Source organism: Sciurus vulgaris (assembly GCF_902686455.1).
Source record: "Sciurus vulgaris genome assembly, chromosome: 10".
Classification (NCBI taxonomy): domain Eukaryota; kingdom Metazoa; phylum Chordata; class Mammalia; order Rodentia; family Sciuridae; genus Sciurus; species Sciurus vulgaris.
Window position 1 is genome coordinate 63878154 of NC_136470.1, and position 17878 is coordinate 63896031.

Sequence of the window (17878 nt, forward strand, 5' to 3'; positions counted from 1 at the left end):
GCAATAATAAGTGTTGGTGAGCATGTGGGGGAAAAGGTACACTCATTGATGGAACTGCAGATTGGAGCAACCTCTTTGGAAAGCAGTGTGGAGATTCCTCAGAAACCTTGAAATGGAACTACCATTTGACCTAGCTATCCCACTACTCAGTTTGTACCCAAAGGACTTAAAATCAGCATACTATAGGATACAGCCACATCAATGTTAATAGCAGCTCAATTCACAATAACAAAACTATAGAACCAACCTAGATGCCCTCCAACAGACGAATGGATAAAGAAAATATAGAACATATACACAATGGAATATTACTCAGCCTTAAAGAAGAATGAAATTATGACATTTGCAGCTAAATGAATGGAACTGGAGAATATCATGCTAAGTGAACTAAACCAATTCCAAAAAACCAAGGGCTGAATGTTTTCTCTTGAGAAGTAGAAGCTGATCCATAGTGGTGGGTGTGTAGAGAAGAATGAAGGAACTTTGGATTATGCAGAAGGGAGTAAGGGGATGGGTGGGGCAGTAGTGATAGGAAGGACACTAGATTGAGACAGACATTATTACCTATATACATGTATAAAAAATTTTTTTAAATAAAAAAATTCTTATAACCCAATGATAAAATGATAGTAGGGTAAAGGAAAAAAAATCAGCAAAGGATTTAAGTAGATATTTCTTTGAAGAAGATATACAAACGGCCAATAAGTATATAAAAAGGTGCTGAACAATATCATTTCCCATTAGGGAAATACAAATCAAAACTATAATGAGATGTCATACCCAAAAGACTGGCTATACTAAAGTTTTTTTTATAATACTCTTTTTTTTTTTAAATTTATCTTTTAATTTTTTACAGACTGCATTTTGATTCATTGTACACAAATGGGATACATCATTTCATTTCTATGGTTGTACATGATGTAGATTCATGCCATTCACTAAAAATTTTTAATGGAAAAGTTGGCAAGGATGTAGAGAAATTAGAACCCTCATACATGCAAAAGTGTTCTTAGTACACAGCCTTTGGAAAACAATTTGAGAAAAACGTTAAACACAGAGTCACCTCACACACAGTCATTCACTCCGAGGTATATACCCAGGAGAATTGAAGACATATATCCACAGAAAAATGTGTACACAAATGTTTGTAACAGTGTTATTCATATTAGCTAGTAAGTGGCAACAATAAAAACATCCACCTAATGAAAACAAATGGAATGTAGTATGCCATGACCTTCATAGGTGAACCCTAAAGATGGAGGATGGGGGATGGGGGGATCAAGAAAGACACACAAACATTTACAAAGAGAAAGCTGGGACCCGGTGGGACACTGAACTCTGTTGGAGGAACAGTGACCGAGAGCTAGTACAGTGCATTGCTCATATAGGTTTTATCATCAAAAGGTTATTTGTGGGAAAGTTTCTGCAAAGCAGGCAGGCTTGGAGTCCACAGCACTTGCAAGATAGTGTGGTTTTCTCGTTATGCTCAGAACTCTGTCCCTGGCAGCTGGTGTCTGAGCCCAGGGTCAAGACTGATATAATTCCATGACTTTGCACAGAACTTCCTCAGGACATCACCATAGCTCCTGGGAAATCTTGGCCTGCACCTTGGCACAGAAAGTTCCCAGAGCAAAGCACAGCCACAGCTCCAAGGCAGTCAGACCATGGTCCAAGCCACTGCTCTCCACAGTAGTATATACACACAATGAATACCATTCAACCGTAAAAGACTGAATGAAGTACTGATGCATGCTACGACATGGAAAAGCCTCGATAAACATTATGCTAAGTGAAAGAAGCAGTCATAGTATTTCATATACAGTATGATTCCATTTATATAAAATGTCCAGAAGAGGAAAATTTATAGAGACAGAAAGAAGATTAGTGGTTGCCATGGACCAGGAGAAAGGGAAGGAGGAATTGAAAGCACCCAGAAACCACTCCGGATGCGGGAACTCACTCAAGAGATTTTATTAAGTGGACAGGCAGAGTGTCTGCCTGCAGGGTGAGAGAGAGAGAGAGAGAGAGAGAGAGAGAGAGAGAGAGAGAGAGAGAGAGAGAGAGAGAGAGAGAGAGAGAGAGAGTGCACACAAGAGCAAGAGTGAGGGAGAAAGAGAGAGAGAATGGTGGTGGAGCTGTTCTTAAGTAGTGGAATTTCACAGGCTAATAATAACAGACCAATGACTGATGCGAATGTTTGCAGGCTGATGAGTGGACCAGTGGCTGACTAGAAATGTTCGCAGGCTGATGATCTGGGTTGTAAAATGGTGTGTGTGGAGCGGGCAGCAGAATACTGGCAGCAGCTGATGCCAATAGGAGTGACTGGTAATGGGAACAGGTTTTCTTGGGATGATGAAAATGTCCTATAACCAGATAGTGGTGATAGTTGTACAGCTTTGTGAACATATTAAAATTCATTGATCTGGTGTGCTTTATAGGGTGAATTTTACAGTATGTAAATTATATCTGAAAATTAATAAATTATTGATCTAATAAATGAATGGTGTATATACCTGGGAATGGAATCCCTGGATCGTATGGTAACTAACTTCTAGAGGGATGTGAAATTGTTTTCCAAAGTGACAGTACCATTTTACATTCCTACGGTGATGTATCAGGGCTCCAATTTCCCCATATCCAAAGGTTCATTTTTAAGAGATCCTAGCAGACAAGTCTTCAACAAAGTACATAGTAAACAAAGGTAAAATGCTGAGGTTTTCACTGTCTTAGGAGCATATATGTGCTTGTTTGCAGGTTCCAGAGAAAATCCATTGATGGAAGCTTTGGCTCCAATGATGGTAAGAAAAAAAATCCCTGGTTTTAATTCAAAATGTTGTTGAATAGTGTGGTAACATCCCTTTTGTGCTTCTTTTGACTCTCAGCCTTTTGCAATTTACAAACCCTCCCTTGATTCCTATCCCACATAATCTAATCTTCAGTCTTTCTGCAGAAGCAGAGCCAGTGAGAATTGATTTTATACCTGATAATTATTGAGATATGGAGCTCACACTAAGATCCTTTACTTGGAGGGTCACTTGTATTCACAGACCTGTCAGTCCTTCATCTTTTAAAAACATTTCTTCTTTTCCTGGAAATAATTGTTCATATTTATCTTATCCCAAAACTAATTGGGGAACAACAGTAAGAATTTATTGTCAACTCTAATACAGAGTTTACTTTTCCCAGGTTGAGGTAGAAGCTTTTTTTGTTATTTAACTAGGTTTCTGGAAAACCAAAATGTTTGAGCTTAGTCAAGTATAATAAAGAATATAATAGTTGGGGATAATCCAGAGTTATCTGCCCTTTTCCAGTCCAAGAATTTGAACAAAGGAATTCAGATGCTTGATCATTTTATCAAAACTTTAAAAAGTTTAAAAGTGTTCATTTTTGAAAAGCCTAAATCAAGATAAGTAACTCAGTGCTCATAAGCTATTTGGCACAGAGTGAGAATCTGAAAAAGAGATGATGAAGTGGGAACCTGATTTTTAAGTCACTGGTAGCAGATGTTTTGCTGTTTTTGCCCCACTTAATGGGTCCACAAAAATCTTAGAAAGACACAAACTCAACCTGCACCAGCAGGATCATTTCTCCCTCTACTGAAAGTCTTGCTTTTTTTTTTACCTTCATCTTCCTTAAAGTCAGCATGTCTATTTTTCCAGCCACCCAGGCAGTTTGTTTTAATGAACAACTGCCAATATAAAAGACTGCAAAAGAAGACGTACCTGCTTTCATAGTTTTAAATGCCAAGTGCTGCTTTCCCTTTTATTTACAGAAATTTTCAGTGAATTTGTCTTCCTCTGGCTCTCATCTTTTTTCTTATAATGCTTACAGGTTTTAGTGTTATTTTAGGACTAATCAAACTTAGGACTAAATCCATTTGGTTGGATTCCATGGGGAATGGGATGCTATTTTTTATTGTACAAGTACTGTTGTTTTTTTCATTGTGATAATACTTATAGGAATTCCATGCTCAGAAGGGTTTCTTGAACAATAAAGCATAAACAGACAGTGTTTTTACTTGAGCCAGATCATTGGCCAAGATCAGGAAGGCCTTACAAACTAGCTAAGAGGTACAGGCACCCTGCAGATGACAAGCAGAAACAAATGAGTGACCAAAAATAATAAAGCTACATCATTCATATTTATGAGACTGCAAGTAGCAACAACTGCAACCACAACAAAATAACACCTCACACACACTAAAACAATAAGAGGTTCCTTTGCCTGGAAGGTGAGCAGAGCCATGGACTTCAGGATTGGAGTCCAGTGGCTTTGGTCCACTTCCCTGTCATTCCCTGGATTCTGTTTTGCTCCCAGGACTTGTGAGAAGATGTGTCTAGGCTCCACCCCTACCTGCCAATTACGGAGGGAGGGCATTTTTCCCAAGTCCCTCCCCAGCATCTTCTCATGTTTCATTGGCCTACAGGGAAACATATTGTCAAACTAGTCACTACAAGGAGTAGGTCTACCTATGTGCCATGTAGACTCACTTGTAGAATTAGAGGGAGATCCTCTCTCTAAGACTAGGGTTTCTCAAAATCAACATTATTGACATGGTGGGCCAGATAAGTCTTTGTCACTGGGGGCTCTTCTGTACACTATAAGATGTTTAACAGCAACCTTCAGCTCTCCCTGCTGGATTCCAGAGTACACTTCCTCCTTATGACAACTGAAAATGTCTCCAGACACTACCAAATGTCCTCTTGAAACAAAAGTGACCCTGCTTCTCCCTGCCTGAGAATTTCTGACCTAAACACATCAGCTGCCAGGCACAGGTGAAGATACCTGGATGAAATGCCAGCTTAAGTCATAGAGAACACAAATATTCAAAGAGAAAAAGGAGCCTTTGTAATGTAGAGAAGCTTTGGGAAAACTGGCACCACCTCCACTGTCCCATGACTGCTCATGAGCCAAGACCTAGTTGTTTACAGCAAGAGCAGGAAAAGACAAGCTATGCCTGAGGGAAGAGCCAGTGAGTGACTGGGACAGCTTGAGAAGTTAGCCAGGAGGTAGAGTCAGAGGCAAGTCAGGAGGATCAGAAAGCTAAAGTGAGACAGGGGAGGGACCTTTGGAGAAGCACAAGGAAACAGAAATGTCTTTCTCTCCCAAGGCCAGGATCAATGTGACTATAGGGCACCGAAGCTCTATGCAGCTCAGAGCTGCAGGAAATGCCCTGAGGGCTGGCGGCCAGAGAAAATGCTGGGAGCAGCTTCTGAAAGAGGAATGGGATGGTATCACACAGATTCAAGACACGCAAGTGGCCCACACCTCTATGGGGCTAAACATCAAGGGAACTTTAGTACACTGCTTCCACCATAGGTTTGATTGAGGTGAAGGAAATAAGTTGCCAAGTTGGTTCTGTCTTGTTAGGTAATGATGGAAGGGCTGCATCAAAAAATCTGCTGGATACTCTGAATTTGTTTTTCCTTTGACATGCACACAGTTGTTTAAGTTATATTTGAAAAATATCATTGTTGGTTCCAACTCTCCTAAAAAAGCAAATGGATTTCTTTCATACTTCATGGAATGAAGACGATAAGACTCTGAGCCTGGGTGAGGTGGAAACAGTGCTGGTATAAAGCTGTTCTAGAGATGTGGAAGGGACTTTTTCATCATGGTAGGAATGGCTGGATACTGGATTCTCGAATCATCACTTAATACTAAAGGCAGGGCTCTGTGTCAATTTGAGGGGCACTGGGGAGGCTCTGGGCTTTAAAACATTTCCTTCACTGGCTCTATTAGTGGAGAAACCTCACATTCCAAATCCTTATAGAAATTCAGTTGCTAACCAAGAAGAGAGATATTGAAGCCTCCCTTGCAGGCCTCCTTATGGTTGAGCCATGAACCATAGGGGCAGCATTAGTGGAGGTTACTTTCTCAAGTGAGAGAGGTGACAAACCTGACAAGATAGTAGATTTAAGAACTGTTAGTCCATTTTCTGTCTGGTGAGCAAGCTATGTCATTAACATAGACCAAACATGTTTCTGTCTTTCCACAATGAATAATAACAAATTATGTCACTTGTGGCTGTTCTTCAAATACTCATGGTCACCTGATAGTTATAAATCAGGCAAACACACATCCTTTCATTCCAATCTTAATTTCTAATATTTATAACACTCAAGTCACCCATCATACTTCACAAAATGATATATAAATAGGTCGCAGAAGAGTAAGAAAGGTTCAGGCAGTCACAGGGTTACAGGATGCTGAGCCAAGAGCACAAGCAGAGAGAGATATGAAGTCAGAGTCAAAGAGTCACTACAGATGGTTAGGTAAGATTATGAACCAAAAACCTCGTGCAGAGCTGTCAAAACACAGGAACTTATTCTAGGCCAAGGTCTGGACGGACAGCAGTTTCACAGTGTCAGATGGAGATGTCAGCTTGAGTGGGCCATGCATGATCATCACGGGCAGTAGAAATGGCCTTTTGCTACAGCCCAAAGACAGATTCGGAGGTCCACCACTGGGGTGATTTTCCTGAGCAAGGCTTATGATGAATGACAAGGTGATGGGATGTCATGTGCTGCCATGTCCACTCTTGAGGGGGCTTCTCCTTCTGTGGGTCTCAAGTGAGGGGGTTGCATCATTTGGTGATCTGGTATGTTTGATAAGTTGTGGGCCTGGTTTTTCAAATATGAATTTGGTGTGCCCATGCATTCATGGGCTTCTATTTAATTCAATAAGTTCAAAGGTGGTCATTTTTATAGGCACAATTAATTTATTCATCAGCACTGAAATTCAAAATGGAGTAACTCAAGTTTAGGCACAGCCTAAAAATTGTTGTTCTACACATCATGGAGTAACTCAGAGCAGAGCAAAGCCTGCTGTTCACACTGTCACTAGAATGGAATATCTGAGTCCAAAATTTGTAAAGAAAAGAGGTTATTTAACTCACAGTTTTAGAAGCTGAAAGTACAAGATCAGGCAGCCCCATGCGTCCAGCCTCTGGTGAGGGCCCCCTTGGCTGCACCACAGCTTGACAGAGAAAGTGGATAGTCCATGTGCAAAAAGACTCACATGGCAACAGAGGAAGCTGAAGAGATTCAAGGGCCAGGCTTGCCCTTTTATTATAACTTGGTCTCTCAGGAACTAACTGGGCTCCTGTAAGAACTACATTAATCCCTTCCAAGGTAGTGCCCCCGACCTAATTACGGTGCACAAGGGCCTACATCTCAAAGTTCCACCACCTTTCAACATCGCCACACTGGGGACCAAACTTCTAGCACATAAACCTTGAGGAATACACTCAAACCATATTCAAACCATGGCACAGATCAAACCGTGTTTTGGGAAGAGTCATCATTTTATAAACCACCTAGCAAAGAGCAGGATCTGATGGGTATAAGACAAAGAGCATGTCAAATTTGGAAAACTCAAGGAACAAAGACCATCATCAACCTGTCTAGCAATGGGTCTCAAATTCTAGTCCTTATTTTTCTACTCTTTTTCGAAATTTCTTTGACTTTTTTTCCTCCAAGGAAATTTTACTTTTACATTCCTCTTTAAAGATTAATAGTTCTCTTCATGTCCTCTTCAACTTTTGAAGCAAAACATGAGACTAGTTGGGGTAGGTAGCCTATTGGCATAAAGATAACATTTCCTGGTGGCTAGTTCACATCATTTCTGCCTCTCTGCAGCTTCCAATCCCCAGGGTCTTCACAGACAGAAAGAGGAAGCACAACTGTAAGTAGCACAACTGTAAATAGGAAGTCCCTGAAAGACCCAAACATGCTCAATCTGAAATGAACTTTTTTTCTATTCACATAGGGCATTTAGGATAAAAAGTAAACAGATGGCAAGAAGTTCAAGCTCAGAGAAAAACATACCCAAACAAGTGTCTTCATTCATTAAGATGTGATCATTCACAATCTTACATCTGCTATCCCCAGCCAGAACATCTTGATCTGTCCTGTAAACTGTTATCTTGTGTTTAATTCTGCTTTTTAAATGCTATGCTATTTAAAATATACATATGACCATAATCGTTCTTTCAAGTTTAGAAAGAAATGCTTTGACTTTTTGGCATTCTTTAAAAGTCTGAGATATAATCAAAATTAACAGAATTCTGTTACTCCACCTTGGCTGATCTCATATTTAAAATTGTCCATAGATAAGCCCAAAGAGACACACATTTTTATGCTGGCGGTTGTATTGCATATGACAATCTTGGTGCTCCTGCCCATCACAGAAGCCATGATGTTGTGGTTGCCTCCAAGTGAACAGGGCCAGCAACTAAACTAAAACCAGAGCATGCTCATTTAGGAGCCATGCAGATCACATACATCAGTGGTCCATCCAAATCTGCAGAGACCTACGTAGTTGTCACCTAACAAAACTGGCAATCCTTATCTGTTCTCTTGCTTTGATTCTAGTTTTTGACTTTTGTTTTCCTTTTAATTACACATCACAGAACACAGGTTCCCAGGAACATTTTAACTTCCTGCCACAGCAGAACTTGGACATTTTCCTGTGACACTTCTACTTGCCCCACATCCCACTAAAACTGAAATGCTGACAGTGCCAGGTCTTAGGGTTCCCATGTCATTCTTTATGTACTATTTACACACATAATAACTTTCCAAAATTACATTTTAAGCAGAGGACATAAGTTAATGGTTAAAAATAGGGAGCTTAAACTTTAAAAGATATTAAAAATACTGAGGGAAATGTAAAAGACTAAACATCATCTAGGCATGAGACCATAACAGGGATTATCTTAAGACTCTGGCAATGAACTGAACAGAAGAAAGGAACACTGGGCTCTGCCCTGCAGGGGATCATTGGCAGGCAGCAGCAGCCAATCAACAACAGCAAAAGTTGTTCTTAGTTTTTAAAAATAAAAGTTTATTAAAGTGGAGATGCAAATGAACCACAACCTCCTTAAAAGATTTTCTCAAGTACTACGTGAAAGTAACATGTTTGTTCCCAATTATTCATAGTTTGAAGGAAAACATTTGTACTTTTTCAATTGAGACTCTAAATTTGGGGATACATATACACTATGAGCTATTATTCACCTTTTAAAAGGAGATACTACCATTTAAGACATGATTCTGTGGATGAACCTGAAGGATATTCTGCTCAATGATATAAACCAGACACAAAGGAAAACACTGTAAGATCTTACTTATATGTAAAATCTAAGACAAACAACATTCTGAATACATAGAAACAGTGAGTAGACTTGCAGTTATGTAGGAAAAATGAGTCTAGAGATCTAATGTACAGGAGGACTCTAGTTAATAGTATTGTATTCTATATTGAAATTTTTTCTAAGCAGGTGGCTTTTCAGTGCTCTTAAAAGGAAAAAGATGTAACTATGCAAGGTGATAGATATGTTAATTTGCTTACCTATAGTAGTCATTTCATTATGCATATGTCTATCAAAATATGTTATACATCTTAAACTTATACAATAAAAAATGAACGTCAAAAAAAGAAGGTAAGTTTTAACACTTTAGCACTCATCACCCTCTATCTGAGTGACTGGGAAAACTACTTGTTCCTTCTGTACCTCCATTTTATCATCTTTAAAATGATAAAATTTATCACCTCTTTAGGTTGTTGAAAAGTCAAAGAACTAAATTCTTGGAGGAAACTTAAGAGTGTCTTGTGGGCTGGGGTTGTGGCTCAGTGGTAGAGCAGTTGCCTGGCATGTGTGAGGTGCTGGGTTTGATTCTCAGCACCAAATATAAATAAATTAAGGTCCAAAAATTTTTTTAAAAAGGTATCTGGTACAGTAAGTTTCCAATGAACAGCAGTGAGTAGAAGTAGCAGCAGCAGTAGTAGCAATAAAAGCATTAGGAGCTGGAGCAGTGCTAGGGATTGGTAATGGTGGTGGTACTTCTTGTAGTCAATAGGAGCAGTAGCAGAAGCACAACAAAGCTCTGTGCTACAACTATGACCAACTCTGCCCTCTGTCAAGGAAAGGAAGCCAAATTGCACAGAACATCTTCACCTAACATTTACTGTGCTCAAGAGATTTGATCCCTCATACTCAAGAGCCTGAAGGTAACCTGTTTGTTTGTTTGCCTCAAACTTAGATGAAAAGCATTGATGGTATTGATGCTGTGTTGCATATTCATGGGTTAGCCCAAGGAAGGTCCAGAACTTCATTTCTCTAAATAATAAATATAATAAGCTTACTAACAACACCCGAGAGCATGCATTCCAAGGGTCAAAGTCTACATTCTGAGGACCTTGGGAACAACCTCACCTGCAGAGAACACTGCATTAGCCAAAAGCCTTGCAGTCCAGCCAGTTCTTAGCTAAGACACCAAAAGGAGAAAGGAAAACAGTTCTCCAAGTCCATTAGATTTGTTTCTCATCGCCTAGATAAAAGTTTGGAACCTTAACATTTAATTATTTTTTTTTCCCACGGAGGAAACAAAAGGGCACATGAGGAATTTTTAAAAATCAAGCCTACAAAATGGGTGTGTGAATATTTTTACCATCAACCAATGGAAATGAAATTTGAAAGTTGGATGAAGAAAGTTGACTGACAACTAGGAAATATTTGAGGCTTTTTGTTCTTCTACATGTGTTGTGCATTGTACCTTTCATGGAAGTTATAACAAATTAAATTTTTAGTGAAGACACTGAAATTACAGTAAGGATATTTTAAAATATCCTCTGCTAAGTTTCTTCACTTAAATGTATTTCCCTAAAGTAATATAAGAGGCTGACCAGTGGGCTGGGGGTTCTCCTCAGTAGTAGAGCATTTGCATAGCATGTGCAAGGCCCTGGGGTTTAATCTCCAACACTGGAGAAAGAAAGAGAGACAGAGACAGAGGCAGACTGGCCAGTTAACTCACAGACTCTTTTATCTGTCATGTGACACCAGCAATTTCACCTCTCAGAAAGGAATTTGTTGAAATCCCCATCAGCTTGACATTATCCAGATCCCTGCCAGAGTTCAGAAGGCAGTGTAGAAATGTTCTCATAAAATTCCATAGGTGATATGGCTCTTGCAAATATTGTGGCACTAAGAGAAACTGCCCAGATGCCTGCTAGTTCATAGATTCCGCCCTCTTGGTTCAGTTTGGTTTAATTCTCAGAAATGGATAAACTTAAAGAGATAGCTTCTTGCCTAGTAAGAACTCTGGGAGATATTTTTCTCCATGCATATGGTAGAGTGCCTCCAGAGTAACCCCTAGATTCTCAGAGCAATGAGTTCACTCTTCCTGATACTAGGAATCTGTATTTCACTGGAAATAATTGAGGAGCATTCTCCGAGTCTATTTTTCTCTCACTGTCAACAACCAGTTGGCAAAACAGATGCAACTATTTTGCCTCCAGTGTATCCCTCAAAGTAACTGGTCTTCATCTACACCCTGAGTTCATGTCGTCAACACTTACTGCTGTAGTGAGTGCAGTAACTTTCATCTTACCTTACTTCCTGCCTATAGTTAGGGAACTACTAAGTGGTATAACAATAAACCTACAAATTTCTGTGACTTAATAATACTAGTTTATCTCTGGTGTTTCTGTTCAGTGATAGCTTTCCTCCCAGTGATTCCAGACCTAGGATCCTTTATTCTGTGATTCTGAAATACTGTTAGGCAGGAGTCAATTTTTTATTTTCTGTAATGAGTCAAATAATAAATATGTTAGGCTCTATGGGCTATATGGTCTAAGTTGCAACCACTCAACCAGCCATTATAGCACAAGAGCAACCATATTTGTACCCAAACAAGGGTAGCTGTGTTTCCATAGAACTTTTAGAATTGAATACTGAAATTTGAATTTCATATAATTTTAATCTGCCATGAAATATTATTCTTCTTTTGATCTTGCCCCCAAACATTTAAAAATGTAAAAACCATTCTTGGTTTAAGAACCATACAAAAGCCACTTGTAGGGTAAATTTGCCCTAAGAACTACAGTTTGGTGACTCTCAGAGTAAAAAGAAAATCAAATTTAAAATATTGTGACCTGATGATTCGAGCTATTTAGAATTGGATTGTTTTGTTTTAACAGCTAGACATAAAATGTTTGTCTCTTTGATTTTTTTCTCAGGCTCTGGAAACATGGCGGTGTCACATCCCATTGCTGCCAGCACACCTGAAGGGAGCAATTATGGGGCAATAGGTACTTCCTATGATGAGCCTATTGGTGGAACTGTTTCCTGATCCTGCACAGATTAGCATACAAATGGCATTCCAGCCACTAAGAACTGTGATGGTGGGCAAGTCAGTCATCCTATGAAATAGTTTTTTATTTGTTAGAGGAATCAGTTGGATAATCTGGAAAGTTCCTTCTAGCTTTAACTTTCTGCAGTTCTCTTGTTCTGTTTCTTGGCTATGCTAGACACACTTGAACAGAATTCCCTGCAATGGTTGCCATCAACTACTAAGGCCCATTGGGGACTTTTACATACCCAGCCGGAGTTTAGGGCATGAAAGATGTCACAATGAGCCTGACCTCAATTGATCGGTCCTTTCATTCTCAGGTTTCAGTGGAGTAAGGGCGGTCGGAAGACTCAGGCAGTGTTGCAGGTGAACGTGGCTATAGCCTGACAGTCCTCCATTTTGGCAACTTCACAACTGAGCCTGCTCAGTGCCACCCAGTCATTCCTATGGCAAGCCCAGCACCCATTAAGCTGCCTTGAAGGAACAGAATCACTGTCCCTGCCTTGGGAGGGTAGGAGTGCACTGAGCAGCCACCCCCACCCCTTCCATGACACTTGCAGGCCTGTGAAAGGTGTTCCTTAAAATGTCCATGTCCAGGGATTGGGAGTCCCGTATTCCTGCCCTGTTCTGTAACTTTGAGCATGTGGGCTCAGTGTAGGCTGTTTATTTTTAGTTCTGTAAGAACAGGATTTTTTTTAAGCCATCTGAACAGAAGAAATTAAACGGAAGGCAGGCTTTACTCATGTGCTCAAGCTGCACAAATCCCATCTGCTCTGGGAAACATTCATGGGAACAGAAGAATCCTTCTGCCTGAGAATATTGTTCTCATTATATAATCATAGATATGGCATGTGGGGATTTCTGTGTATAAATACTTTATCTGTGAGAAATGTATAGCTTCTGGATATGCGTGTGCTTACACATCTATGTGATAGATGCTACACATAACTATATGCATGTGTATGTTTACATGTTTGTGTTCATATTTTAAAATATGAAACATGAAATAAAAGCACAGTGTTATTTTTGTGTTCAAATTGTTAACAGAGGGGCTGGGGAGATAGCTCAGTTGGTAGAGTGCTTGCCTTGCAAGCACAAGGCCCTGAGTTCAATCCCCAGCACCACAAAAAAAAAAAAAAAAAAAAAAAAAAAAAAAAAAAATTGTTAACAGAGCAGATGCCTTTATATTCTAAAACATATTCAGCCCTGGAGATAGATAAGCTAAAGATAAAAATAGGAGATGAGAAAGCTAAAGGTCCATTAAGAGGGTATGATGGAAAGAGCATGTCTCATGGGTAAGGAGTGAGTTTTGACCAACATGGTACTTTCTAGAATGAGGCAGAACTCTGCGTTTTGCAGAGAAATGGAATTCATAGGTGTTCTTGACTTTTAAAGGCTAATGAGTTTTCTGTTTCAGATGAGTCGAGCTCCAGTCCTGGAAGGCAGATGTCCCCCTCTGATGGTGGGCAGCCATGCCAGTCAGACACAGACAGCTCCGTAGAAGAGAGTGACTTTGACACTATGCCAGATATTGAGAGTGACAAAAACATCATCCGGACCAAGGTACTTCTTCTGTCTGGCTATGCTTTTTGAGAGGGCAGAAATTTCAGCTATAGAATAAACTTCACCAGTGCCTCAGTTTCCTTTATTTTTTTCCTTCAAGGAAAATCAAATTTTCTAGTTCATGAACACTTTTTTTGGCAGGGGGAAATTTTTTAATGAGAAATTAAAGATAGAGCATTAAATGCTCTCAGGACCTGAAGTGTCTGACTGTGGACAAAAAGGGATGAAGGGATTCAACCAGATAGAAGGAAAGATTCTTTGAAGGGGTGGACCCGCAACAGCTCCTGGTTTCTGCACATATCATCTTTCAGGAGTAAAGTTTATTATTTCTTTCTGCCCTATATTTATCATGTTGTACCAGTAAAAGATATGAACATAATTGCACAGTTTCAACCTTACATAATTCAACAACCACATGATGTACAGCTCTGAAAGTTGGGAAATAATTACTCAACATTTAAGAAGACTTTGAGCCTTCTAAGAGGAATCCCATATCTGCCAGTCCTTAATATTTCAAGAAGAATATGATGATTTTTATTGAAGTACCCTTGGAAAGCAAAATTAAAAGAAAAGTCTTGTTGAATAATTTAAATTCCTAGTGAGGGATTAAATTGAAATGTGTCAGTCTCTTTATTTTATGCAAGTAATCCAGGTACATTTTTGTGTTCTCCTTTTATTTGGTGTCCCAGATGTTCCTTTATGTGTCAGATCTGTCCAGGAAGGACCGGAGAATTGTCAGCAAAAAATATAAAATTTATTTTTGGTAAGTGGATGATCAATTGAAACTTGGTTCCCTAAATAAAATCAAACTACTTAAATTTAAGTTCTTTGTAAAAACCGCAGCCACTTATGTCACAAGGAGTTACTATTTAATGAGGCACAGGTATAGGCAATGATGCCATCAGCTAATGATAAATAGATGTGTGGTGGTCACACTCACAGATGCAGCCTTCCACCCAGCCAAAAGGCTGAGCTACCAGGCAAGGGCTTCTCCTCGCCTGAGAAAGGCCCAGGCCCTCTTGTGAAGCAGCCCTTCCCAATCTTTTCCGCTGAAGAATGTCCTTTTCCTTGACCACAGCTATTGCAGGGAAAACAGGGACAATGGGGCCACACAGAATTTCACAGTGGGACTATCATTATAGAACTAAGAGTTATCTAAGAGAGCTACATCCTCTGCATGCAGTCCCTCACCTGTTACTTGCACTCTGATCACTTTTAATCTAATGGCATCTATTTTCAGCCTTTTCACTGCTATGATGAAAAGACCTGACAAGAACAATTTTGGAGAGGAAAAGTTTATTTGGGGCTTACAGTTTTAGAGGTCTCAGTTCAGAGACAGTCAACTCTACTCCTCTGTGCCTGAGGTGAGGCAGAACATCATGGCAGAAGAGTGTGGTGGAGGAAAGTGGCCCAGGACATGACAACCAGGAAGCAGACACAGACAGAACTTGGCTCACAAAATATATACCCCAAAGGCATTCCCCCAATCACCCTCTCCTTCAGCCACACCCTACCTGCCTAAAGTCATCATCAAGCAAATCCCTATTAGAGAAGTAATGCACCAATTACCTTAAAGCTCTCATAACCCAATCATTTTACCTCTAAATTTTCTTGCACATGAGCTTTTGGGGGATGCCTCACATCTAAACCATAAGGGCATCCTAAAAAGTTAGGCTTTCGCTAATAATGCAGTTAAACCAGAAGCAGATTTTATACTATTTTACAAATGATTGTACAAAGAGGAAAGAAAAAAAATCTAATATTTGTTGGGTGCCAATCATTAGCCTTTAAATACATCGTTTCAGTTAATATTTTCTCAGACTAAGAATAACCTTACCTCCCCTTTAGTCAAGATATTGTGTATCAAATGCAAAAGAAGGGAAGAGGAAAACTAGAGAAACAGGAGCCACATCATCAGCTTCTAGTTGTTTTTGCAAGTTACAGAGTTTTTAAAAAAACTAAGCAAAGATTCTATTCTTATTTTGGAAATGTCTGTCTATGGTTCTGTCTGCTTAGGAACATCATTACTATTGCTGTATTTTATGCACTGCCTGTGATCCAGTTGGTCATCACCTACCAGACAGTAAGTGCTGCCCCCAGCCCCAGAATCCCAGCTTCCATCCTGCAAGGAAAGCCTTCACTGTGACCTACAGAGAAAGGTGTAATTTAGAATCAGTTCAAAAATTAATTTTCCATTTGGGTTCCAATTGGACCGCTTCATTGCTTGATCTTTACCTGGCCGTTCAATCTCTTTCCCAATTGTTTGGTCACAAAGGAACCTGGGACCTCTTATATTATTTTGTCTACCAGCCTGAAATTATTACCTTGCAGTCATTCAGTAATATTTACCAATTGCATCTGTTATTTTCCAGTCTGAGCTCTCTGATCATCATGGAATAAGGAGTAGAGTAAATAAAGTTTCAGACTAAAATGAAGAAATCTGAGGTCTATTTTAGCCTGTGCCTTCTCATTGAGGTTAATAGGTTTTATAAAATGAAAAACAGCTTCATGAAGCTAGAAAAAAATATTAAAACAAAAAAGAAAATATAAAATGCAAACAAAAAATTAAAAATCAAATAAAGATAATCGCAAAACAGCTTGAGAATTCCCACTTGTCCTTCACAGAACCTGAGGGTCTAGATCACTTACGTATGAGAATTTCATTTGGGGTCCAGGTAACTTTAAGTGTAAATTCTCCAGAATTTATGACACATGAGAAGTCCCCTTTAGAACAACACAAGGTTGAAGACATTTCTGATGCAGTGGCTTTCAAACTTTGCTGTGCATTAAAATCAGCTAGCTCACTTTTAAAAATCCCACACCCTGAAGATCAGAGTTTTACTAGGTGGTACTAGGCGTCAGGGTTGTTTAAGCCCCTACTGATCCCAGAGTACAGTCATGTTTGAGAGTTAATGGTCTAATAATATTTAGTTCATTCCATACTTGTTATATAATGAGGGCAAGGGCTTTATGAGTTTGAAAAACACTGTTTATAATGTAAATAGTCTCTGCATACCTTGGGGCCCCTATGAGAAAACACAGCTGTGCTGTGGCTTGGGTAGGTTCTTGATAGATCGTGATAAATATGGAAAGCAGAATGCATACAAGTCCACCTGATGATAGTAATAATCATTTTCACCCAGAGAATGGGGCAACTCCACATTCCCCAGCATTCATCTAGAAAATAGGACCTAGCAAGTCAGACTTAAAAGGCAGGGCCCTATGTTAGCATTCTTTCAAAGTCCTTTTATTATGATAACAAAGGACCCACACTTGGTTGAATTCCATGTTGAGACCACTTAGTGGGGTGCACAGAAGGTCTGCATTCAAAGCACAGTGGTGCTGGGCCTGTGGTGCATCTATAATCCCAGCTACTCAGGAGGCTGAGGAAGGAGGATAGCAAGTTCCACACTAGCCTTAGCAAATTAGTGAGACCTTGACTCAAAAATTTAAAAAGTAAAATGGACTGGGGATATGGCTCAGTGGTAAAGCATGTCTGGGTTCAATCCCCAGTTTAAAAATAAAGAAAAAGTACAAGGTAACATTTATGGGAAATGTGCCTGTGATGTGCAACAGTGGTAAATAAAGATCTAGCCCTATGGAGAAAGCTCACCTGATACACCGAAAGCCACTGGCAGGGCAGGGCTGGCAGCCCAGTCGGCTCTTTGTGACTTCAGGTGGGGCTTAGGGGATGGAGAAAAACCACATTTCCTTTTCTCACACTTGATTTTACAGGTGGTAAATGTCACTGGCAACCAGGACATCTGCTACTACAACTTCCTCTGTGCTCACCCCTTGGGCGTCCTAAGGTAAACGCAGTCCTCTGGTTGCTCATGAGGCATGTAGACATTCCTTTCTGTCTAATGTGATTTCAGTTTTTTTAAAAGCAACTGTGGAAAACTACCCCAATTAGGGTAAAGAGGAACTAAACCCAGTGATTGAAAGCAGGTATGCTTCTCATTCCTCAGGGCCCCAGGCAACATTCCTAAAATCACCAGCTGAGAACAGGCAACCAGGTTTTTGAAAAGGTCAGGTCCCTAGTTGTCATGGCATGAGTTCACGGGCATGAGCTGGCAGCCTGTGGCCTCATTTAATCTGTCCAACAACCTAATGAGATAGATTCTCATCACCAGCATTTTTTAGACGAAGATGCTTAGGCATAACAAAGTTAAGGACCTTGC

The 17878-nt window shown here is 39.8% G+C and overlaps 1 protein-coding gene across 5 annotated transcripts in view; it reads left to right on the top strand.

The window, feature by feature from the left end:
- SIDT1 (SID1 transmembrane family member 1) overlaps window positions 1-17878 on the top strand; it is a 101563-nt gene that overhangs the window by 64441 nt on the left and 19244 nt on the right. For all 5 annotated transcript variants that reach the window (XM_079155395.1, XM_079155396.1, XM_079155397.1 and 2 more), the window contains exons 10-15: window positions 2755-2798; window positions 12022-12093; window positions 13552-13697; window positions 14387-14460; window positions 15714-15780; window positions 17433-17506. In XM_079155395.1, the coding sequence (XP_079011521.1) occupies window positions 2755-2798; window positions 12022-12093; window positions 13552-13697; window positions 14387-14460; window positions 15714-15780; window positions 17433-17506 (477 nt within the window). The remainder of the gene's footprint in view (window positions 1-2754; window positions 2799-12021; window positions 12094-13551; window positions 13698-14386; window positions 14461-15713; window positions 15781-17432; window positions 17507-17878) is intronic.